Source organism: Meles meles, chromosome 10, assembly GCF_922984935.1.
Source record: "Meles meles chromosome 10, mMelMel3.1 paternal haplotype, whole genome shotgun sequence".
Classification (NCBI taxonomy): Eukaryota; Metazoa; Chordata; class Mammalia; order Carnivora; family Mustelidae; genus Meles; species Meles meles.
This window is the reverse complement of record NC_060075.1, coordinates 92017838-92042260: the sequence shown is the minus strand read 5'-3', so window position 1 is coordinate 92042260 and position 24423 is coordinate 92017838. Positions and strand designations below refer to the sequence as shown.

General features: G+C 43.0%; 1 protein-coding gene across 16 annotated transcripts in view; it reads left to right on the top strand.

Annotated features, from left to right (window-relative positions):
- The window catches only part of NRCAM (neuronal cell adhesion molecule), a 279250-nt gene that overhangs the window by 207727 nt on the left and 47100 nt on the right, over positions 1 to 24423 (top strand). For 12 of the 16 annotated variants that reach the window (XM_046020756.1, XM_046020751.1, XM_046020753.1 and 9 more), the window contains 6 exons: positions 879 to 1001; positions 12937 to 13107; positions 13656 to 13712; positions 15476 to 15587; positions 18332 to 18516; positions 19924 to 20055. In XM_046020756.1, the coding sequence (XP_045876712.1) occupies positions 879 to 1001; positions 12937 to 13107; positions 13656 to 13712; positions 15476 to 15587; positions 18332 to 18516; positions 19924 to 20055 (780 nt within the window). The remainder of the gene's footprint in view (positions 1 to 878; positions 1002 to 12936; positions 13108 to 13655; positions 13713 to 15475; positions 15588 to 18331; positions 18517 to 19923; positions 20056 to 24423) is intronic. The other 4 variants (XM_046020758.1, XM_046020757.1, XM_046020754.1 and 1 more) reach the window with 1 other exon arrangement.

Sequence of the window (24423 nt, the reverse complement as noted above, 5' to 3'; positions counted from 1 at the left end):
ATCAAACGATTAATTTCTCATGTGTCTCATGTATGAGCGAACTTCCGACAGCCCGACGGAAATAAATTCAGTATGAAATGGATAGTGGGTAGTTAACATTTTTGTTTCCCTGGAAATAGAGGGATCTCACTACCTGCAGCTCTGTGACTTTTTTTTGCAGAAGTCACTACCCCCGTTCTCTCAACAGCTTATATTTAAAGAGCTTGTATTTAAAGAACGGTAGTCATTTGCAGTTCTGGTCCTTTCGAAAACTCGTTCTTACCTGTGTTCATTCTTAGGAAAAAATTACAAATAACAAAAAAGAAATTGAAAAATATACTCATGACTCTTTCCACTCGAGCAAGTAACCGCTGTTCTTTCCACCTTCTCTAGGCAGATAAGCACGTATGTGTGCCAGCGGAGCTCATTCTGAAGTACTATTTTATAACCTTTCCTGACTTATCTACGTATCATCTATATTCTCATATCAATCTTCCGCATAAGTATATGTTTCTTAATATATAATAGTGTCTAACACTCTAAAGTGTGGGGGCACAATTATTTGTTTAAACAAACTTTTTGACACCTAGTGCTTTCCATTCTTTCATGAAGAACACGCTTGTAGTGAAATTATGTATCTTCTTAATGATGTATTTAATGATACAGATTTTTTTAAGACATGGAATTGCTGAGTCAGCATCTATATTATTAACAGCAGTGAATGAAAATCATCACTTTTTTTACCTTTAACCTTGGATTTTAAAATTATTTTCTTGTTATCTTAATGTACATGAACTCAGAGTTACTCTTCGCCCCCAAAGTTTATCTTGTCTTCCTTTCTGTGCTCTTTTTGTTGTCCAATGCAGAAATAACTTAGAAATTACTATTTTACATCATAGGGTCACCGTTGTGGACCAAAGAAAAACTTGAGCCAATAACACTTCGAAACGGCCAGTCTCTGATCCTTCCTTGCAGACCCCCGCTTGGATTACCACCACCTATAATATTCTGGATGGATAATTGTAAGTTTTTTGTGTTTGTTTTTTTTTTTACAAAGAAAAGGTTAATTCTTATACGACTTCTTAAAAACAAATTTTAAAAAGGTAAACGTAACAGAAAAGTAGACACAAAACAAGAGATAATTGTAAGTTTTAAAAATATGAACTTTCTGCCTTCAAGATACTTATGATTACTTCTGTCTTTAAGATTCTTATGATTCTCATGATTATGATTCTATATTATCTCCCATGATTCATAAAATGCTTGAAAGATGTTTTAGAGATGCTCAGAGAAAAGAAATGCTCATTGAAATAAATAATGTGTCATAAAATAAGCAACATGATTTCTTTTTTTTTTTTTTGGATATCTTTTTATACCCTTTTAGTTTGAGATAGTTTGACCCACAAGAAGTTGCAAAAATAGTACAGGGAGTTCTCATGTACCCTTCACCCAGATCCCGCCAAAGATAACATCATACTCTTTCTGAGCTGCAAAAAATCTTGAAATGTGGATTACTTTTTTTTTTTTTCAGTGTAACAGTATTCATTCTTTTTGCACAACACCCAGTGCTCCATGCAAAACGTGCCCTCCCCATTACCCACCACCTGTTCCCCCAACCTCCCACCCCTGACCCTTCAAACCCTCAGGTTGCCCCAACCTCCCACCCCTGACCCTTCAAAACCTTCAGGTTGTTTTTCAGAGTCCATAGTCTCTTATGGTTCGCCTCCCCTCCCCAATGTCCATAGCCTGCTCCCCCTCTCCCAATCCCACCTCCCCCCAGCAACCCCCAGTTTGTTTTGTGAGATTAAGAGTCATTGATGGTTTGTCTCCCTCCCAATCCCATCTTGTTTCATTTACTCTTCTCCTATCCCCCTACCCCCCCATGTTGCTTCTCCATGTCCTCATATCAGGGAGATCATATGATAGTTGTCTTTCTCCGATTGACTTATTTCACTAAGCATGATACGCTCTAGTTCCATCCACGTCGTCGCAAATGGCATGATTTCATTTCTTTTGATGGCTGCATAGTATTCCATTGTGTATATATACCACCTCTTCTTTATCCATTCATCTGTTGATGGACATCTAGGTTCTTTCCATAGTCTGGCTATTGTAGACATTGCTGCTATAAACATTCGGGTACACGTGCCCCTTCGGATCACTATGTTTGTATCTTTAGGGTAAATACCCAGTAGTGCAATTGCTGGGTCATAGGGTAGTTCTATTTTCAACATTTTGAGGAACCTCCATGCTGTTTTCCAGAGTGGTTGCACCAGCTTGCATTCCCACCAACAGTGGAGGAGGGTTCCCCTTTCTCCACATCCTCGCCAGCATCTGTCATTTCCTGACTTGTTAATTTTAGCCATTCTGACTGGTGTGAGGTGATATCTCATTGTGGTTTTGATTTGTATTTCCCTGATGCCGAGTGACGTGGAGCACTTTTTCATGTGTCTGTTGGCCATCTGGATGTCTTCTTTGCAGAAATGTCTGTTCATGTCCTCTGCCCATTTCTTGATTGGGTTGTTTGTTCTTTGGGTGTTGAGTTTGCTAAGTTCCTTATAGATTTTGGATACTAGCCCTTTATCTGATATGTCGTTTGCAAATATCTTCTCCCATTCTGTCAGTTGTCTTTTGGTTTTGTTAACTGTTTCCTTTGCTGTGCAAAAGCTTTTGATCTTGATGAAATCCCAATAGTTCATTTTTGCCCTTGCTTCCCTTGCCTTTGCCGTTGTTCCTAGGAAGATGTTGCTACGGCTGAGGTCGAAGAGGTTGCTGCCTGCATTCTCCTCAAGGATTTTGATGGATTCCTTTCTCACATTGAGGTCCTTCATCCATTTGGAGTCTATTTTCGTGTGTGGTGTAAGGAAGTGGTCCAATTTCATTTTTCTGCATGTGGCTGTCCAATTTTCCCAGCACCATTTATTGAAGAGGCTGTCTTTTTTCCATTGGACATTCTTTCCTGCTTTGTCGAAGATTAGTTGACCATAGAGTTGAGGGTCGATTTCTGGGCTCTCTATTCTGTTCCACTGATCTATGGGTCTGTTTTTGTGCCAGTACCATGCTGTCTTGATGATGACAGCTTTGTAATAGAGCTTGAAGTCCGGAATTGTGATGCCACCAACTTTGGCTTTGTTCTTCAATATTCCTTTGGCTATTCGAGGTCTTTTCTGGTTCCATATAAATTTTAGGATCATTTGTTCCATTTCTTTGAAAAAAATGGATGGTGTTTTGATAGGGATTGCATTAAATGTGTAGATTGCTTTAGGTAGCATAGACATTTTCACAATATTTATTCTTCCAATCCAGGAGCATGGAACATTTTTCCATTTCTTTGTGTCTTCCTCAATTTCTTTCATGAGTACTTTATAATTTTCTGTGTATAGATTCTTAGTCTCTTTGGTTAGGTTTATTCCTAGGTATCTTATAGTTTTGGGTACAATTGTAAATGGGATTGACTCCTTAATTTCTCTTTCTTCAGTCTTGTTGTTGGTGTACAGAAATGCAACTGATTTCTGTGCATTGATTTTATATCCTGACACTTTACTGAATTCCTGTACAAGTTCTAGCAGTTTTGGAGTGGAGTCTTTTGGGTTTTCCACATATAGTATCATATCATCTGCGAAGAGTGATAGTTTGACTTCTTCTTTACCGATTTGGATGCCTTTAATTTCTTTTTGTTGTCTGATTGCTGAGGCTAGGACTTCTAGTACTATGTTGAATAGCAGTGGTGATAATGGACATCCCTGCCGTGTTCCTGACCTTAACGGAAAAGCTTTCAGTTTTTCTCCATTGAGAATGATATTTGCGGTGGGTTTTTCATAGATGGCTTTGATAGTATTGAGGTATGTGCCCTCTATCCCCACACTTTGAAGAGTTTTGATCAGGAAGGGATGCTGTACTTTGTCAAATGCTTTTTCAGCATCTATTGAGAGTATCATATGGTTCTTGTTCTTTCTTTTATTAATGTGTTCTATCACATTGATTGATTTGCGGATGTTGAACCAACCCTGCAGCCCTGGAATAAATCCCACTTGATCGTGGTGAATAATACTTTTAATGTACTGTTGAATCCTATTGGCTAGTATTTTGGCGAGAATTTTTGCATCTGTGTTCATCAAGGATATTGGTCTGTAGTTCTCTTTTTTGGTGGGATCCTTGTCTGGTTTTGGGATCAAGGTGATGCTGGCCTCATAAAATGAGTTTGGAAGTTTTCCTTCCGTTTCTATTTTTTGGAACAGTTTCAAGAGAATAGGAATTAGTTCTTCTTTAAATGTTTGGTAGAATTCCCCTGGGAAGCCGTCTGGCCCTGGGCTTTTGTTTGTTTGGAGATTTTTGATGACTGTTTCAATCTCCTTACTGGTTATGGGCCTGTTCAGGTTTTCTATTTCTTCCTGGTTCAGTTGTGGTAGTTTATATGTCTCTAGGAATGCATCCATTTCTTCCAGATTGTCCAATTTGTTGGCGTAGAGTTGCTCATAGTATGTTCTTCTAATTGTCTGTATTTCTTTGGTGTTAGTTGTGATCTCTCCTCTTTCATTCATGATTTTATTGATTTGGGTCCTTTCTCTTTTCTTTTTGATGAGTCTGGCCAGGGGTTTATCAATCTTATTGATTCTTTCAAAGAACCAGCTCCTAGTTTCATTGATTTTTCTATTGTTTTTTTGGTTTCTATTTCATTGATTTCTGCTCTGATCTTTATGATTTCTCTTCTCCTGCTGGGTTTAGGGTTTCTTTCTTGTTCTTTCTCCAGCTCCTTTACGTGTAGGGTTAGGTTGTGTACTTGAGACCTTTCTTGTTTCTTGAGAAAGGCTTGTACCGCTATATATTTTCCTCTCAGGACTGCCTTTGCTGTGTCCCACAGATTTTGAACTGTTGTGTTTTCATTATCATTTGTTTCCATGAATTTTTTCAATTCTTCTTTAATTTCCTGGTTAACCCATTCATTCTTTAGAAGGATGCTGTTTAGTCTCCATGTATTTGGGTTCTTTCCAGCTTTCCTCTTGTGATTGAGTTCTAGCTTCAGAGCATTGTGGTCTGAAAATATGCAGGGAATAATCCTAATCTTTTGATACCGGTTGAGACCTGATTTGTGACCCAGGATGTGATCTATTCTGGAGAAGGTTCCATGTGCACTAGAGAAGAATGTGTATTCTGTTGCTTTGGGATGAAATGTTCTGAATATATCTGTGATGTCCATCTGGTCCAGTGTGTCATTTAAGGCCTTTATTTCCTTGTTGATCTTTTGCTTGGATGATCTGTCCATTTCAGTGAGGGGAGTGTTAAAGTCCCCTACTATTATTGTATTATTATTGATGTGTTTCTTTGATTTTGTTATTAATTGGTTGATATAGTTGGCTGCTCCCACATTAGGGGCATAGATATTTAAAATTGTTAGATCTTCTTGTTGGACAGACCCTTTGAGTAGGATATAGTGTCCTTCCTCATCTCTTATTATAGTCTTTGGCTTAAAATCAAATTGATCTGATATAAGGATTGCCACCCCAGCTTTCTTCTGATGCCCATTAGCATGGTAAATTGTTTTCCACCCCCTCACTTTAAATCTGGAGGTGTCTTCGCGTCTAAAATGAGTTTCTTGTAGGCAACATACTGATGGGTTTTGTTTTTTTATCCATTCTGATACCCTGTGTCTTTTGATTGGGGCATTTAGCCCATTAACATTCAGGGTAACTATTGAGAGATATGAATTTAGTGCCATTAGTAGCCTGTAAGGTGACTGTTACTGTATATTGTCTCTGTACCTTTCTGATCTACTACTTTTAGGCTCTCTCTTTGCTTAGAGGACCCCTTTCAATATTTCCTGTAGAGCTGGTTTGGTGTTTGCAAATTCTTTCAGTTTTTGTTTGTCCTGGAAGCTTTTGATCTCTCCTTCTATTTTCAATGATAGCCTAGCTGGATAGAGTATTCTTGGCTGCATGTTTTTCTCGTTGAGTGCTCTGAATATATCATGCCAGCTCTTTCTGGCCTGCCAGGTCTCTGTGGATAAGTCTGCCGCCAATCTAATATTTTTACCATTGTATGTTACAGACTTCTTTTCTCGGGCTGCTTTCAGGATTTTCTCTTTGTCACTAAGACTTGTAAATTTTACTATTAGGTGACGGGGTGTGGACCTATTCTTGTTGACTTTGAGGGGGGTTCTCTGCATCTCCTGGATTTTGATGCTTGTTCCCTTTGCCATATTAGGGAAATTCTATCCAATGATTCTCTCCAATAGACCTTCTGCTCCCCTCTCTGTTTCTTCTTCTTCTGGAATCCCAATTATTCTAATGTTGTTTCGTCTTATGGTGTCACTTATCTCTCGAATTCTCCCCTCATGGTCCAGTAGCTGTTTGTCCCTCTTTTGCTCGGCTTCCTTATTCTCTGTCATTTGGTCTTCTATATCACTAATTCTTTCTTCTGCCTCATTGATCCTAGCAGTGAGAGCCTCCATTTTTGATTGCACCTCATTAATAGCTTTTTTGATTTCAACTTGGTTAGATTTTAGTTCTTTAATTTCTCCAGAAAGGGCTTTAATATCTCCAGAGAGGGTTTCTCTAATATCTTCCATGCCTTTTTCGAGCCCGGCTAGAATGTTCAGAATCGTCATTCTGAACTCTTGATCTGACATATTACCCATGTCTGTGTTGATTAGGTCCCTAGCCTTCGGTACTGTCTCTTGTTCTTTTGTTTGTGGTGATTTTTTCCGCCTTGTCATTTTGTCCAGATAAGAGAATATGAAGGAGCAAATAAACTACTAAAAGGGTGGCAAAGACTCCGGAAAAATGCGCTGTAACCAAATCAGAAGAGACCCCAAAATGTGGGGGGGAGAAAGGGGATAAAAACAGCTTCTGAAAAAAAAAGAAGAAAAAAAAAAAGAAAGAAAAAAATTTAAAAAATAAAACAAATAAAAAATATAAAAAAGAAAGAAAAAATATATATATTTAGATGAACTAGTCAAAAAATGTTAAAAAAGAAAAGGGTAAAAGTTTAAAAAAAATTTAGCAGAAGAAGAAAAAAGAAAAAAGAAAAAAAAATTGAAAAAAGAAAAAAAAATTGAAGTAGCCGCAAGACTAGAGAATCATGGGGAGAAAGCCATGAGTTCCGTGCTTTGCTTTCTCCTCCTCTGGAATTGCTCTGCTGTCTTAGGAATTGAATCTGCTTTCTCCTTGATAGATGAACTTCGTCCTGGCTGGATATTTTGTTGATCTTCTGGGGGAGGGGCCTGTTGTAGTGACTCTCAAGTGTCTTTGCCCGAGGTGGGATTGCACCGCCCTTGGCTCGGGTTCGCTTTTGGGAGCTTCTGTTCCCTGAACGCTTTCCGTAGAGTTCCGGAGGACGGGAATGAAAATGGTGGCCTCCCAGTCTCCAGCTCGGAGGAGCCGAGAGCCTGGGGCCCCACTCCTCAGTGCGCCCCCAGAGGACAGCACCCAATCACTCCCGTATCCCCAGCCTCTAGCCGCGCTCCGAGCTCACCCAGCCCGCGACCAGTTCAAGGTAACCCCGAGCTGAGAGTTCAGTCCTCGGCTCTGTCTCTGCAGCCGGCTTCTCCGTTCTAATACCTGCGAGCTCTCCAACACTCCGACACCCCCGATCCTTCTGTGACCCTGCGGGGCCTGGGGCCACGCTGGCCCCGCGTGGGCTTCACCCCGGTTTAGCCCCTGGAGCAATGTCCCTCAGTGGAACAGACTTTTAAAAGTCCTGATTTTGTGCTCCGTTGCTCCGCCGCTTGCCGGGAGCCGGCCCCTCCCCCCGCGGTCTATCTTCCCGTCGTTTTAGATTCACTTCTCCGCCAGTCCTACCTTTCAGAAAGTGGTTGATTTTCTGTTTCTAGAGTTGCTGTTCTTCTTCTCTTCGCTCTCCCGTTGGATTTGTAGGTGTTTGCAATGTTTAGATAAGCTATTGAGCTGATCTCCTGCTACCTGATGTAGTCTCAGGCTGCTACTTCTCCGCCATCTTGACTCCTCCCTCGCAACATGATTTCTTGAGCACCTACTGTACACCAGGCACCTAAAAAGACCAGATTTCCTGCTTCCACTGAGCTCATATCCTATGCAGTGAGAATAGATGGGGGGTGGAGACAGAAGCAGAAATCAGCACATTTATAAAGTAGGTGTCAGTTGGCAACAAGTGCTATGAAGAAAATTAAGCAGGGACACCTGGGTGGCTCAACTGGCAAAGTACCTGCCTTTGGTTCAGGTCATGGTCCCAGCATCCTGGGATCGAGGCCCGCATTGTGCTCCCTACTCAGCAGGGAGCCTGCTTCTCCCTCGTTCCCTCATTCCCCCTCTTGTGTTCTCTCTCCCAAATAAATAAGATATTTTAAAAAACAAAGAAAGAAAAATAAGCAGCATTTTGAACAGAGACTTAGAGGAATGAGAGAGCAAGGCAGGCCCCTAAATGTCCCGGTGGAAGGGAAACAGGCCCCTGAGGCAGGAGCATCCTGGTGCCTGGAAAAGCCCCAGCAGATATCGTGGCCAGACCACTGGGAGCCCAGTGAGAGGGACACAGATGAGGTCAGAGAAGTCCAGGGCTCAGTACAGAGGTGTTTGGCTTTTGCTCTGAATGAAGCCGGGAGACACAGAAGCAGGGACTGTACCTGAACCTGGCCAGCTAGCAATAGCCCTCCTTCAGTTCCTGTGCGGGTGGCAGAGGGGACAAAGGCAGGGTAGGGACACCCACCAGGCGGGACCCTGCTGAAATCCAGGCAGGAGCTGACGGTGACAGGGACTCGGGTCGTGGCTATTGTCAGGTGGGAACAAATGGTCAGCTTCTGGAAATATTTTGGACATAGAGCCTCCAGGATTTATTGGGATCGGGGTGGGGGCGTGAGAGGGAGCGACCAAAGGTAACTCCAGAGTTGAACAGGGAGCCGCTGGTGACACAGAATCACCATTTCCTGAAACAGCAGAAGCCTGCAGGCGGGGACGGCAGGGAATCAGGCCATCTGGGATGTGTTACATTTTGTCATTCAGGTTTTTTTTTTTTTTAATCTCTAACAACAGCTAATACTTCCTGAGCATCTATTAAGTGCCAGTCCCTTTGCTGAGAAACTTACGTGGGGTTATCACATCAGTTTCTTACAACAACGCTGCGGGGCATGTCCAATTATTCGTTCTACTTTTTATTTTTTATATTTTTTTATCGAAATGTAATTGACAATGTCCCATTGGCTGTAGGTGTACATCATAGTGATTTCATACTTTTGCACATCACGAAATGCTCCCCACGACAAGTCTAGTTACCACCTGTCACTAGACAGAGTTATTACACTATGACTTATCCCCTGCGCTGTACAGTACATCCTGTGACTTACTCATTTTATTACTGGAAGTTTGTCCTTCTTATTCCCCTTCACCTATTTCGCCCATCCCCCAACGCCTCCTCAATTCTGATAACCAGTAGTTTGTTTCCTATATCCGTGTCTGTCCTCTTTTGTTTGTTTGTTTGTCTTAGATTTAGAGGTAGTTAAACCTGTGGTTTCCATTTGCATTTCTCTAGCGATGTCCAGCATCTTGTCATCTTTCCACATTTTAGACGAGGAGACCGAGGCACAGAGAAAGAAGTCATCCGTTAGGCCATCTCACATCTGTCTACCCCAGCCCTGTCCTTAAGGGAACTGTGTGGTGCTGCCTTTCCTCCCTTCCAGAACCTCCTGTGCTAATAGGTTAGCATGCTCCCTTAGAGGTGACATGGGGTTCTGCTTGGGGACCAAGAAACGAGGGTCATGGAGGTGAGAGGCTTGAAGAACAGCCATGAGGAGAAGTCGGGAAGGAGTTGGAAGGCAGAGGTCAGGCTCTGGTCAGCAAAGCAGGCATGGTAGGGCAGAGGTGCTCCTAGAGCCGGGCTGGGTGAGAGCACTGGGGGCGGGGGTAGAGGTCAAAGCCTGTGATGTGGAGACCAGGAGCCCCTCAGAGGGACTTAGGGAGAGACCAGCAAAGCAGAAGAGAAGGAGCAGTCCCTGAGGGAGGAAGAGAGCAGAGACAGAGCAGTGTCCTTGGGGTAAGGTGAAGCCAAGTGTCCAGAAGACAGAACTTTTTTTTTTAAGAATTTATTTTTATTTATTTGGCAGACAGAGATCACAAGCAGGCAGAGAGGCAGACAGAGAGAGAGGAGGAAGCAGGCTCCCCGCTGAGCAGAGAGCCAGATGCGGGGCTCGATCCCAGGACCCTGGGATCATGACCTGAGCCGAAAGCAGAGGCTTTAACCCACTGAGCCACCCAGGCGCCCCCAGAACTTTTGATCAACTGTTTCAAAAGATCAGATAACTTCTGATCTGAACGAAAACAACTATTCAGTTTGGCAACACCGGGATCACTGTTGACCTTGACAAGAGTCTTTTAGGTGGAATGGTGGGAATGAATGCAAAATATTTGTAGCGAACACAGTCTATTCTCAGTGACATGATTTCCCCTGAATTCATAGACTATTCACATTTCTAAAGAGAAAATTTAGCTGGAATATTTCATTTCCATTTGTGACTCTTGTATGGAAAAATATTCAGAGAAAGTATCACAAAGAAATGAAAAATAAATATATAAATGAATCAATGAGCAGACATATTTTCCTGTGACTGCATAACAGCTTTTGAACAGATTTTGAAAAAATACATAATGAGTCAGATGTAAATGGGAGGTGTATCCAAATGTCGCTGCCCACATGAGACTGTGTTCGGTCCTTGGTTCTTATTCAGAAACGATGACCTTTTCACTTAATAAACAGACGAATACACGTAAAGTTTCAGAATCATCTGAGTATGTGACTTTGTTTTCTATGTTGCACTTCTGGGCTATGTCATGAACCTACATTTTAGGCTGTTGGCAAAGCATCTGCACCTTTCAAATGAAATTGCATCGGGAATACGGAAAAAAATTCAGATTTGTATAGCCTTCTTCTTGCAAGGTGACATTATCGAGTTCTTCCTGCCTGTGCACATTTTTTTCCCAAGTGTAAGGCAAAGAACTCAGGGGCGAAATGCTAGCACCCTCTTAAAGTCTCATTTCCTTTAACTTGACTTACCAACACCGATCAATAATAAAATACAACATGGGAATCAGAAGAGAATAAATGAATGTTTATCTTTAACTCTTCGTATTCATTAAATAAATGTACATTATTTTCCTGACTTTTATATATCTATATCTATATCTATATCTATATATTTTGAGAGGGAGAGAGAGTAGGAGCAGGGGTAAGGAGGAGCAAATGGAGAGGGAGAGAGAATCCCAAGCAGGTTCCAAACCCAGCACGGAGGGCGCCTGGGTGGGTCAGTGGGTTAAATCCTCTGCCTTCAGCTCAGGTCATGATCCCAGGGTCCTGGGATCGAGCCCCACATCGGGCTCTCTGCTCAGCAGGGAGCCTGCTTCCTCCTCTCTCTCTCTCTCTCTCTCTCTCTGCCTACTTGCGATCTCTCTCTGTCAAATAAAAATAAATTTAAAAAAAATAAAATAAATTTTAAAAAATAAATTTTTTAAATAAATTAAAAAAAAAAAAAGAATTGTATGCTTTACAAACCCAGCACAGAGCCCAAAGTGGGGCTCAAACTCACGACCCTGAGATCAAGACTTGAGCTGAAATCAAGAGCCTGACGCTTAACTGACTGAGCCACCCAGGCACCGCTCCTGAGTTATTCTTAAAACAACACTTTCCCTAGGCATTCCTGGCTTATAATCATGAATTTACAACCACCAACCACACCCCCATCTTGGCCAAGAACTCGGCTCACGTGGCTAACCTGCGTTCTTTCAGGCTCTGACTCCCCATTTCCCTGCCCCAAGAAGCTGCAGCCGTTTGACCCTAAGTTTGCATTTCGTGTGACGTTAGATGGAGCGCCTTTTGCAGGACCAGCATCCTGCTTGGCTCAGACTGGAAAATCCTCCAGAAGACAGAATACCTAGCCCCAAGGCTGCTGGAAAGTGCAGGTTTCCTGGTTCTCTCGCTTCAGAGGCACCGAATGCTCAGTTAGGGCTCCGGGGACTGAGTCAGAAGCTTCAGACATTGCATGTTAGCCCTCCAACTGCAAATCCTGCGCAGGTCTGCCGCCCCGCCTCCTCAAGTCCTTCGTCCACTTAGGCTTCCTTCAGCGCCTGAGGCTCGGCAGTGCCTCAACTGGACCCGAGGGGAAATAAGCTGTGAGGCCTGAACCTGGAAAGTCAGAGTGCTGACTTTCATTTCATTTAATCATGGAGCCCCTGGCAAGGGCCCCACGAGGGTTCACGGCTACAGCAGACCGTCTCTATAGCCCTGCAACCTAAATTCCCAGTGCAGGGAGACAGGCAATAAAGCACACACGGGACAAGTAAAAATACCTCGTCCATTAGAAGGAAAGAAAAAACTCGTGGAGGGGTGGGGGGCTGGAGGCTTGGCTGGGGGGACCCTGAGGGGTTCATCTGCAACATTCCAACATCATTACACGCTGTTGTGAATGCCATACCCCCTCCCCCTGCCATGTGCTCCCGGATTCCTCAGTGAGGTCGAGGGCTCAGGCAGGGTGGGAGTCTGGGATGCCGGGCGCCTCGCGCAGGGCCGAGCTCACGTTTAGATGCTCTCACAGTATCTGGTGTCTGACCGAGCACGTGGAGGCAAGCCAACTTAACATCCTTACAAGCTTTTTTAATGCATTTTCTAAGATATATGTGTACACGTGTTTAACAGTTAATATTAAATATTAGGAAAAGTCCTGCAAACTCATTTGTAAAGCATTTTTTTTTTTTTGGTTTACATTTAATACAACACTTGACTGTGTGATTCTAGTCTCCCCTTTGCCCCCCACTCCAGAGAAATTGGGCTCTGGCAGGCATAGTTCGAGTTTTCCTGTGTTCTGCTGTTGTTTCTGCAATGACTTGCTTTTACTCGAAGAGCTTTATAGGGGAAAAAACTTCCAGGGAAGTTCACCGAACTATGAGTAGTTACTGGGAGAGTTTTGGGATGGCATCATCTGGATATCTCTCTGCCTTTCTCCAGCCTTTCAGAGACTTCCACAAAGTGAGAGGGTTTCTCAGGGTCTGAACGGAGACCTTTACTTCTCCAATGTTCTCCCAGAGGACACCCGCGAGGACTATATCTGTTATGCCAGATTTAATCACACTCAAACCATACAGCAGAAGCAACCTATTTCCGTGAAGGTGATTTCAGGTAAGAGCTCGGCCTCCTGACTCTTTCTTTCAATGATGTTTCCAAGTGTGCCTAAAATATATTAACTAGTAAACACCACTGACGTTGAACTACACGGGTTCATTGATCAGGAAAGTACCCGTGACTAGCTACTGACGTGTTGGCAGATAAAAGCACACATAACCCAGATACTATATTGTACATTCTTTGCTGATATCACTGTTGCTGTTTTCACGGTAACTTTCGGAGTCTCCTTGGTCCCCGGAGCATCTGCGTGTGCGTTCTGCCCCAGTGTGCCTTGACTTAGCAGCCCCGAAGCTTCAGTTCCCGTGTCCCTGTATTACTGGCTGGGGTGGCTGAGGGATGTAATCAATCAGTGAGTCAATCAGTGAGTCAATCAATCATTGATTGACGTAATCAATCATGAACGACTTCAAAGCCTGTGTTTCCTTGGTAGGGGTGGCACCTGGTCAGCATGGCTGTATACGTTTACTTTTGTTGCCCGAGACTTTTTTGTAGCACCTTCTCCCCTGCTTTTTGCATTCTTCATAATATTCTGTTTATTTCAGTGGATGAATTGAATGACACCATAGCTGCTAATTTGAATGACTCTGAGTTTTATAGTGGTGAGTTCTGGTGACTGCAACTGGCACTCCTCTCCCTCATCGTAGAATCAGTTCACTAACTCCACCTCCACAGCTGTTAACGAGAGTCCTAGTTCCGTGTTTCACACCGCTAGCACAAATGTGTGTTTCTTTCGAAACTTAGCTACACGCTTACGTCATGTCACTAAAACATGCTGCACGTTGTGTGTATAATAATAAAAATTATTATCACTGTTTTCATGTGAAACACCATTTTCCATAATTTGGGGGGGGGTCTTTCATGTATGTTTAGAATTATATATTTTTTTTTGTCTTGTTCACAGGCTTTTCTCACTAACCAAAAAAGAGGGCATTAACCTGCTAGAATACTAACCCGTCAGTCTTAGTGACCGTTAGCAACTAACATCAAGTGGATTTTGATAGTAAATCATCACATTTCCCATCTGTTCTCACATGACATTCTCAGTGCTATGTAATTAACAATAGCATTTCTCATAGTTTTGTTTAAAACCAAGTCACTCTCTTGAGTGGAAATAACCTTTTTAAAAATAGAGCATTTAACTTCATTCTTTTAAAAAGAGAAGAATTCGATTTCCTTAAGGGAAATGTGACTGTCGGGTACAGAGTGTATTAGTGAAAATTGTGGTTTCTGGTATGGGGGTCCTCTTAAATGATCTCTAAGACAAAATTTCTGTGGTATTAATTTTTTACCCTTGAGATATAAAGTAAAAAACATTAAGGTACCATCAATGATCAGAGTAGGCAAACCACAACTTCTGCCTTGTTATTTTATTTTAATATATCCTGAAAACCATTCCCAAAGTGATTTCAGGGAGGTAAGGTCTCCTCCACGATTTCTAAAGTCTTAAGAAAATTCTCATTTCTCTCAAGTAAAACCTTCCCTGGTGTCCAGTTTTTTTTCTTCTGAAGAATGAGAATAATTCATATATTACCTTTTCACTCACTTTTGGTGAGCATCAAAGAGATAATGCACTTAAGTGTTGAAAACTGTAAAGGGCGATAGAACCTTAAGATGGTATATTCCTACTTCACAGTTTTCTGAGAGGCCAGTAGAACATAAAGCCACATTTAAATGAGGTTTCCGTGAAACCGAAGATTGCCTTTGTAGGCCTCCCTGAGATCTCCGACTTGAGGCATCTTTATTTTTTCATTGAGGAAACCAAGTTCAATTTCTTTACCATTCATTATTCTTAATGGCACACAATTTGCCAGATCTCTTCAGTAACTTGCTGGTTTTGTTTTCCATGAACCTTGCAGTTTGGGGGTCTTGATACTTAGACATCCACCACAGATTGATGTCCATGATTAATCAATGAAATGGGCTATGATGTTGTCCCTAGTGTAAACCAAACTACCCCCTTCCATAGTCACAGCTTCCAGAAAAATCTAACATCTTCCGCAATATAGTTAATTTTCTCTTTGACCCGAGCACTAATTGTAAGGGATGGATTGTTTGATAATGTGACTTTCCTCTCTATGTCTACATTTTGAAAATTTGCCAATGCACCAAGAATTCATAAAATCCTAATCCATATTAAGGGAATGTACAAGAGTGAAATAGTCCTTCGTGTTAATGGTTATGTAACCAACATCGTTTCTGTTCCCAGCTGAGTGAGCAATGTTTATAAGGCAGAGAGTGTGGGTATGCAGTTTAATTTCAGTGTTTAGTGGTTTTGAAAAGGGATTAGATTTTTAGGCAGTGAACCGTGTTTTGAGAAATACATATGCATAACTTCTAATCCATATGATTTTATTGTTTGCAGCAAAATCAAATAGAGAGAGGCCACCAACCTTTTTAACTCCAGAAGGCAATGCCAGTCACAAGGAAGAATTAAGAGGGAATGTCCTTTCGCTGGAATGCATTGCAGAGGGACTGTGAGTTCCGACTTTCTGTCTTTTTTAAAAAAAAGATTTTATTTAATTATTAACTAATTAATTAATTTGAGAGGCAGAGAGCAGCAGAAGAGAGCATGAGCCTGTGGGCAGGGAAGGGGAGGGCAGGGAGTGGAAGGGTAGATGGGGGAGGGGAGAGGGAGAAGCAGACTCCTTGCTGAGCAGGGAGGCCAACCTGGGGGCTTGATCCCAATCCCAGGACCCCGGGCCTGAAGGCAGACCCTTAAACTGAGCCATCCAGGCACCCCTGCGCTTTCTGTCTTGGTGTGCATTTCTTTTTGTTTGTTTTGTTTGTTTGTCTTTGCAGGTTCTGGAGCATTTCTTACAAAAACCTAGTGGGTCCATAGAAAGGCATTCATGTCACAGCAACAGTCATTGTCTTATACTAATTCCAGCAAGCATTAAGAAAAATTTGATAATTGTTTTCAAAAATAAGCCATGTGTATCTCATATTATTGAAATATTCTCTTAATATAATAGTTTTCCTCTTGAAATAAGTATCAGGAATCACCATGTGGTTGCTATGGTTACAATTAGGGTGTCTTATTTCACTACTGTTACGTAACAAACAACCTCAAAATTTAGCGGGTTAAAAACAACAGGTGGTGGGTAATGGGGAGGGCACGTTTTGCATGGAGCACTGGGTGTTGTGCAAAAAGAATGAATACTGTTACGCTGAAAAAATAAATAAAATGGAAAAAAAAAAAACAATAGCTATTTATTGTTAATCATTCGCCCACAGGTCGCAGGGCAGTTGCTGTAACGGGCTAGAGCGGGATGTATCAGGGTGAGCCTGCTCATGCCTCTGCTGGGCAGCTCCACTCTAGGTTCATGGTTCTGGGGTCTTCTTGGCAGCTCTTGGCCTTGAGTGACTCCTGTCCCTCTGGCCGTCTAGCCCCGGCTTATTCTCCTAACAGCAGAAGTACACGCACTGCCTCTTACGCCTCTTACGATCTAGCCTCAGAATAAACACCCTTTCCCTTCCACTCCTTCCTCTAGGCAGATCACAAGCCTAGCTTCTTTGCAGATGACTCCTCTGTGCATAGCTCAGATACAAGGACAACTGTTATGTTAGGTGCCCGTCAGAAGCAAGTTTCTACATCGTCCCCTCTTAGCCCTGGAACCAAGCAAGTACTGTTGATGTGGGCACATTTGCTGGAAACTTTCCATGGAATCTCAGAAACATTGTTATGATCCCATGTTCTGATCTGCACTGTCCTTGACCTGGTAATGCAACAGTTTCAAGTTCCTTCCCAGAATTGACTTCTAGGAATGGCTTTACTGCAGGAGACACGTGGAGGCCTCTGCTGGTCCCATCAGGAAATCACAGCACACGCTACTCAGTTCAAGTGACTGAAATTAGCAAAACTCCCCTTTAAAGATAAATTAAGTATGTATCTTTCCCATTAGAATTAAAAGCAAACCCCCAACCCCTTGCAATTTTCATTCATCATGGTGTTAGAAAGTGGTTTAATCTACTAACCTCCAACCTTTGGGGAGCAGAGATACCCATTCTCCCAATTTTATGATTCCCCTTCCCTGAAGGGTCTCTTATGTAAAAATTAAAATATGGTTGGTATTTGGAAATTGCATTGAACTTCCAAAAGAATTTTTAAAACCATGGGAAGGTATAAAACTAAGATTAAGGAGTCTATCATTTACAAACCAGTAGCTGTAGGACTCAAAGAATCGTAATATTTCTAATTCTTAATAACTACTCAGTGGAGAAGTAAGCAGGCTTCCAGAACAATCCATGGCTTAATTTGACCTCTTAATAATGCCTCTATCCCCGTGATCCACTCACCTTCAGATCATGTGAGGTACAGACTATATGACTAAAAACAAACACTGGAATATGTTATCGGATACCACATTGGTCTCGTATCTTTCATTTTTGAAAATGATTTTACATTTTCTACCTCTTTTTATATTCCCAGCAGGTTTCATTTTAGAAGGTATTTCATCAAAGAAATATATTCAATTATTTCTATTCAGCTACACAAACCAGAAGCAATTCTACAATCAACCAGTTAATCCCACTTGAATTTCTAAGGACAAATATTGTGATCTTCCTGAGGTTCTTAGGCCATATATTTATACCTATTTTTTTGTCTTTGTCTTCCCAACATACAACTCAGTGCTTGGCCCATAGTTCAGTGCTTAATAAATATTTGTGTCCAGTGAAGTTTTATTTTACTCTCATGAAAATCTTCTAAAGTCACTAAATCCAAATTCTTTCATTTGTTAGGGAAATGTGTGCAAAAGCTCAAGGGCACAAACTCGTATATCAGCACTTTCTCTGCATTTTTAACTCTAGCCGATTAAAAGAAAAACTCAGTGTCATTAATTTCATAGTAAGCCTTTTGATTAACATATTCATTTATGTAAAATTTTCTAGGAGTGCTTCACTGATCAGAACTTTGAAGACAATAATGAGGTCCCTTCAGCAAAGTCACCTAGGCTAGCCTGCTCATTGCGTCAGGGAAGTCCAAGGTCACGGTGTGCCATGCATTAACCCGGCGCCGCTTTTGTTAAGGTGCTGGCTCACAGACTTCAATACAGGGGTCTGAGCATTATTTATAAAAGTGTGAGGCTAGTTACAATGTCTTTCTGTTCCTTAGGATCTTTAGACAAAGAAGTTGTTACCAACTTGCATGAAGATTCACCCTCAAAAGCAGCGAGGTGAACTTCTTTTTTTTAATAATATCATTTATTTATCTTATCAGGCCTACCCCAATTATTTACTGGATAAAAGAAGATGGAACCCTGCCCATCAATCGGACATTTTATAAGAACTTCAAGAAAACTCTACAGATCATTCAGGTTTCAGAAGCAGACTCTGGAAATTACCAGTGTATAGCCAAAAACCCACTGGGAGCTATCTATCATACCATTTCTGTCACAGTTAAAGGTATACAGTTGTTTCAAATGCATGGGTCTTGCCTTCACGAGAAGTCGTAATTCTTCAATTAAATATGACTTTGATTTAAACTTCAATGAATAACAAATGTAAATTTGTATCAACAGTCCTGACCCCTTGGATCTTTTCTCATTGCTCTTTAGAGTGCATCTAAATCAGGTCAAAAATTCTCTCCCCCAAACCATCCTCATAGAATTCCAATCAATAATTGTAAGAAGAAGGAGGGAAACCAGAAATCACCATGAACATCCCACAGTTATAACTCCTGCAGGCAAGAGCCAGTGATGAAAGATAGATAAAGGTTTAAGGAGAAACAGAGGATGCCCTTAGCCTCAAAGTACTTCTTCTCATACACACATACACAGCCCCCAAAATTAATTATGGAAGCAGGTTTAACATATTTTCACAAAGTCTTCACCTTTCCTCTGGGAAGGAGAGGGAGCTGAATTTCCCTACCCTTGAGTGTTGGCTGGACTTAGTGACTCACTTCTAGGGACTAGATTATGGAAAGCAGGTAAATAGCAACTTTACAGAGAAACCTGGCAGATATCACCTTACTATGTGTTCAAGGTTAGCATAAGCAGTAGTAAGTCATGTTGGTATCGTGTATCCCCCAAAATGATGCAGTAAGAGGGGTCCATCACCCAAAACCTCAGTGTAATCGTGAGAAAATACCAGACAAACCCAAGTTGAAAGACATTCTATGAAATAACGGATCGGTACTCTTTAAAAGTGTCAAGGTCATGAAAGATGAGGAAAGACCAAGAAACTGTCAGATTGGAGGAAACTAGTAAGGAGACAAGACAAGTAAGACAGTGTGGTAGCCAGGAGATGCTCCTCAGACAGAAAGAAGGCATGCGTAGAAGAGGAAGATGGAGTTTAGCTAGTGGTATTGTACCAGTGTTAATTTCTTGTGTGGATAACTGTACCATGGTTGTGTAAGGGAACATTGGAGAGAGCTGGCTGAGGGGCTCATGGGAATTCTCCATACTAACTTCGCAACTTCTCAAAAATGTGAAGTTTCTTAACTTCCTTCCCAGTTTTATAATTATGTGTATTCCACAGGGCTCAGAATTTAAATTCATGTTCCTTAGCCTTATGTGTACTATAACTCACTCTACAACCTTAGCGAAATCTGTTACCTTTTTAACGTCTGACTAATTTAATGTAAAACGAGATGGTCTTTGTATCAAAAGGCTCTAGAAACAGTCTTTTGAAAGTCTGAAGTGTTCTTTGAGGCATCATTTACAATACTATTCACTCTTTAAAAAGTGAGGCTAACACATGTTTTGCTGAATATTTATTTTGATATTAAAATAGTTCAGTATACTAAATTTGCTAGAACACTTGTATGATTCAAATGTTTGTGGGTTTTTTTCCTTCCTTTCATTCATAAAGCGGCTCCATACTGGATCATGGCACCTCAAAACCTTGTGCTGTCCCCAGGAGAGGATGGGAGGCTGATCTGCAGAGCTAATGGCAACCCCAAGCCCAGAATTAGCTGGTTATCGAATGGAGTCCCAATAGAAAGTAAGTTGCCTTGACGGGCTCTGTGGTTGCAACCTATTTTCCAAGCATAGCTACGTCTCAACAGGGAACAAATGGAATAAAATCACTGGTGGTGAGGAAGGAAGCCATGTGTGAGCTAAAAAGAGGCGCCAAATTACCTTTGGATGTTTATTTTATTACCTCTCGATATTCCTGATGACAGAATAGTTTGTGCCCTTAAACATGATGGTATGTGTTGATTAGGACGTGGCAATATTTCCGGTCTTTTTACATGGATCCTAGGACAAATGACAGGGTCAGAAAGAAACATTCCTGGAGAGTTCAGATCTTCTCTGTTCCAAATGTCAAGTGTTTTGTGGAAATGTCACGGGAGTCGGAGGAAACATGCTGGGGAGGCTAGGGATGGAGCCAGTGGCTGTGACGGGAATAAGAGACACAGCTGTGGTCATTTAAAGAGTTTTTATTCCTAAGCACAGCCCAGATGTCCCCAAGTTCTCTGGTCTTCAGAAGTCACCATTCCTTTTTTTTTTTTTTTTTAAAGATTTTATTTATTTATTTGACAGAGAGATAGAAAGCACAAGTAGACAGAACGACAGGCAGAGGGAGAGGGAGAAGCAGGCTCCCCACGGAGCAGATAGCCTGATGCAGGGCTCGATTGGAGGACCCTGGGATCATGACCTGAGCCGAAGGCAGACCCTTAACCAACTGAGCCACCCTGGCGCCCTCACCATCCCATTTAATGCCCATAGAAGAAGGTAGCCTCTGACCATGAATGTATTGCAGGACCCTCGGTCTTTGATTATTTTTCCCTCCCCAGGTATGCTGAGCTCACCTTGAGCAGTACTGACCCAGGCCCGGCTGCTGTGGGCCACCTTTCAGCCACCTTCCCTGGACCACTCACAGCTCTCTCTGTCCCAGCCAGCTTCTCCAGCCTGCCACCACGCTGCCCATAGCAGTCCCCGAAGTGTGGCCACAGGCCCGTCCATTAATCTTCTAAATCACAGCAAAGCCCAGATAGTGCCCCTCCCTGCTTCCAGATTCCTAAGAGAGAAAGAACCCACCAGCTCTCCTTTTCCCTACCTTACCCACCACCTGCTGCTGCTTGCAGGAGTCTCTGCCCATTTTCTCCTTCTTGGAGTTCACACCTTCTCTTAGACCCAGAGAGAGAAAATTGGCTTTCGTTTAACACCTAGACTCAGGCTCACCCTCCAGCCAATAACATAATAATTAGCAAAGGTATTCTTGACTCACAATGAAGACAGCCTTCAGGTTGACAAAATAGAGCAGCTTCGCTCCTCTTTGCCTCCAAGCCAGAATCAAAAATGGATTCTACGTCTATGTAACTGAAAGCTCCTTTAATCTGGCTTTTCTGAAATAGTCTTCACGCTAAGTTGAATCTGAGAACAGCTGACTCGGTCCCTGTGTCTCACCATTCAGGTCTTACAGTGGCAAGTCTAGTCCAGGGAAGAACTCCGCGTCCCATGAACTTTATTAGGAGTTTGTTTGTGTCACACTGTACAATAGTTATCAGATACTCTAAAACAGGTGGCCTGTGTCTACTGTCAAAGGAAATTACATTCCTGGGAGAATACAGATTGCAAAGAGGCCAGCAATTGGGGCTTGGGTAATTCTACTCCCAATTTTAACCATGATTGAGATCAGGAAGAAGTGCAGAGAGGACCCAGTGGTTGTGCATTGGGAAGCTGTTGCCCTGAGTGGAAACAGAGAAAAGAGGAATATGGCCCAGTCCTAAAGATGAAGTTTCATGGTGCACCATCTGATTTTCCTAGGAAGGCATTCAGAATGGCAGGAACGGGTCTGGGCCCTTCAGGGAGGGTTAACTGCACACCTGAGATTTGGCCTCCATGGGACTGACAAGTGGGAGGGGCTGCCCATCTCATCCCCCAGTGGGGAAAACCCGGTAGCTAGGGAAGGTTGAAAAAGATAAACCCCCGGGGGCTCCATGGCCAGGATGCAGTCCAGTCCTAAGTCGGGGAAATTGAGACCAAGTTGGGTCAAGGACACAAGAAGACACGGAGATGAGATAATGAAGCTGATCTTCTGTCTTGATCCGCTCGGCTTGTGATCCAACCAAACCACGCACCGGCGGTGCCTCCCAGGGAGCCTCATTGCTCAGCTCTGTGAAGGGCTCTGAAGTGCACTCACAGACACTCCCCTTTAATATCTGGGGGCGGAACCAACTGGGAAAGGCCTGCCTGGGAGACGGGGCACGCAGGACAGCGGTCCTGGGATACAGGTTAGGCCCTTCCACTGCAATCCCAAATCATCTGATTAGGTCCCAAGCAGAAAGTTAAAACAAAATCTCCCAAATCGGGTTCCAAATTCATTCATACACCAAGGTGATGTGCAGCGTCTGCTAGTGGTGGCTTCCTCCGCATCTGGCGGCCTGACTCAGAGTTCATGGGTTCGTGTGGGGAGATCTCATTACTCACAGGTGATGGGCTTTGGCAGCTGGTGGGGACCCTCAGGGCTCTCCGCACAGTGGTCCTGTAAACCCTGGGGCTGCAGACTCTAGGGGCGGGTCCTGTGCCCCGCCCCATCCCCGCAGCTGATCTACCTACAGACTCTGCTGAGCCTTGATTCGCTAAGTTCAGAGTGAACCCTCTCTGCCTCCACCTCAAATTGACCTCCCCCGCTCCAACCTAACGAGTAAATGTGGGGGAAAACGGTCAAAAAATCGGTGGGAGTTTGAAGAGCTTTGCACCTCTCCCCTTTCCATCCTGTTTGATAATTAGCCTGTGAATCTGGAGACCCTGAAACCGAATTGCCTTTGAGGTTTGGGGACCACTCTAGACATGGGAGATGGGCTTGTTGTTCCTCTGTGGCTTGTTGAGCTGTGGACCCCACAGATGCCTCCAGCAGTGATGGAGCGCTGGGGCTGGGGGAGGCGGAGAGGCAGGCTAGGCGAGGGACGGCACAGTCGCCCCAGGACGCGGTGGATGGAATTGGCACAGCGAGAGTTCCTAACCTTCGGGGGGCCTCGTGTAGACCCCAGAAGTTAGCTGGGAGCACCAGCTGTATGAACACCACACCTTCCCTAAGAAGCTGCAGAAACCTTGAGGTGGGCAGCTGCTGAGGGTGAAGGTCAGGGAACAGCCACGTGTCTGCAGCCTGGAGGATGGAGGCACAGTCCAGAACATTCCCAAGATTCCACCAAGGCATCTCCCTTCTGCCTTTTCTCCAAAGTAGAGGGCTCCATGGGCATCCCCTTATGAGGGATGGAATAAGTAGAAAAAGGAGATTCATCTCCACACTCAGAGATGTGTTCTACACCACGGCCAAACGTCCAGATTTCAAGGAGATGTTTATAAAATGGACTGCCTCAGAAAATCTGAGCGTTCTTCTCATGCCGAACCACCGTGTGCTCCAGTCTCTGGCTTCTCTTCTCCGTACAGCACACTTTCTAGTTACTGCATTGCACCCCGCTCCCCAAATCCATCGCACAAAGTTCTTTGGAAATAAAATGATGCGATAAATATAAAACTGTTTTTTAAACGGATCGTGCTCTATACAAACTAAGTGGCACTCATTATTTCTCTCATTATCTGAGTGTTGGAAGCATTTCCAGGTCTGGCCAGGTGTGTCAGGACAGTTAGAATAGAAGAATGTCTTGCTGGAAGGCTCTCGCCCCAGTTCTGAACCTTACCCTTGGAGCTTTGAATTGGATGTGATGACTCCATGCTCAGATTTCTTTCTCTGTTGTTCATTTACAGCAAACGGAGTTGCTATTCCCAGAAGTAATCATTATTCCTTTGGATACCTGGTGCTGGGTTGCTGGCCAGTCACTCCTACCCAGCAGCCAGCGCACAGAATCCAAGGACTTCCAGTAGCTCTACGCTAGTAATTTTCGTCTTTGTCCACTCCCAGCTGAGCTGCCATATGTCACTGTGGGGGCCTGGGTTTGTTTGTGTTTCTTTAGTGAAAGTGCTTAAGGAAAATGTAGCCCCAGCCCCCACGGAGAAATAGGAGCTTATTCACTATTCTAACCTAAAGGGTTTATTTTTTTCCTAAACACCTTGCCAAAAAATAAATATTTGAAGACTGCTCCATTAAGCAGCAATAAGACAGACACAGTCGGATGCCCTTTAGGTAAACGAATAACATTAAAAAGAGTTGATGGCAAGGAAAAATGCACGGGTGGGCTACATAAAAGCTCCTTAGGGTGGTGTATGTTGTGACTCACGACTCCCACTGAGGGAAGGTTGTCCTACTGGCCTCACTCGTAGAGCTGGTCTTGAAGTTCATGGTGATGTATTTTTATTGTAGTTAAATATAAAAACACGTAACACAAAATGTACCATTTACTCATTTTTGAGTGTACAGTTCAGCAGTGTAAGTATATTCATACTACAGTTGAGTTGATCTCCA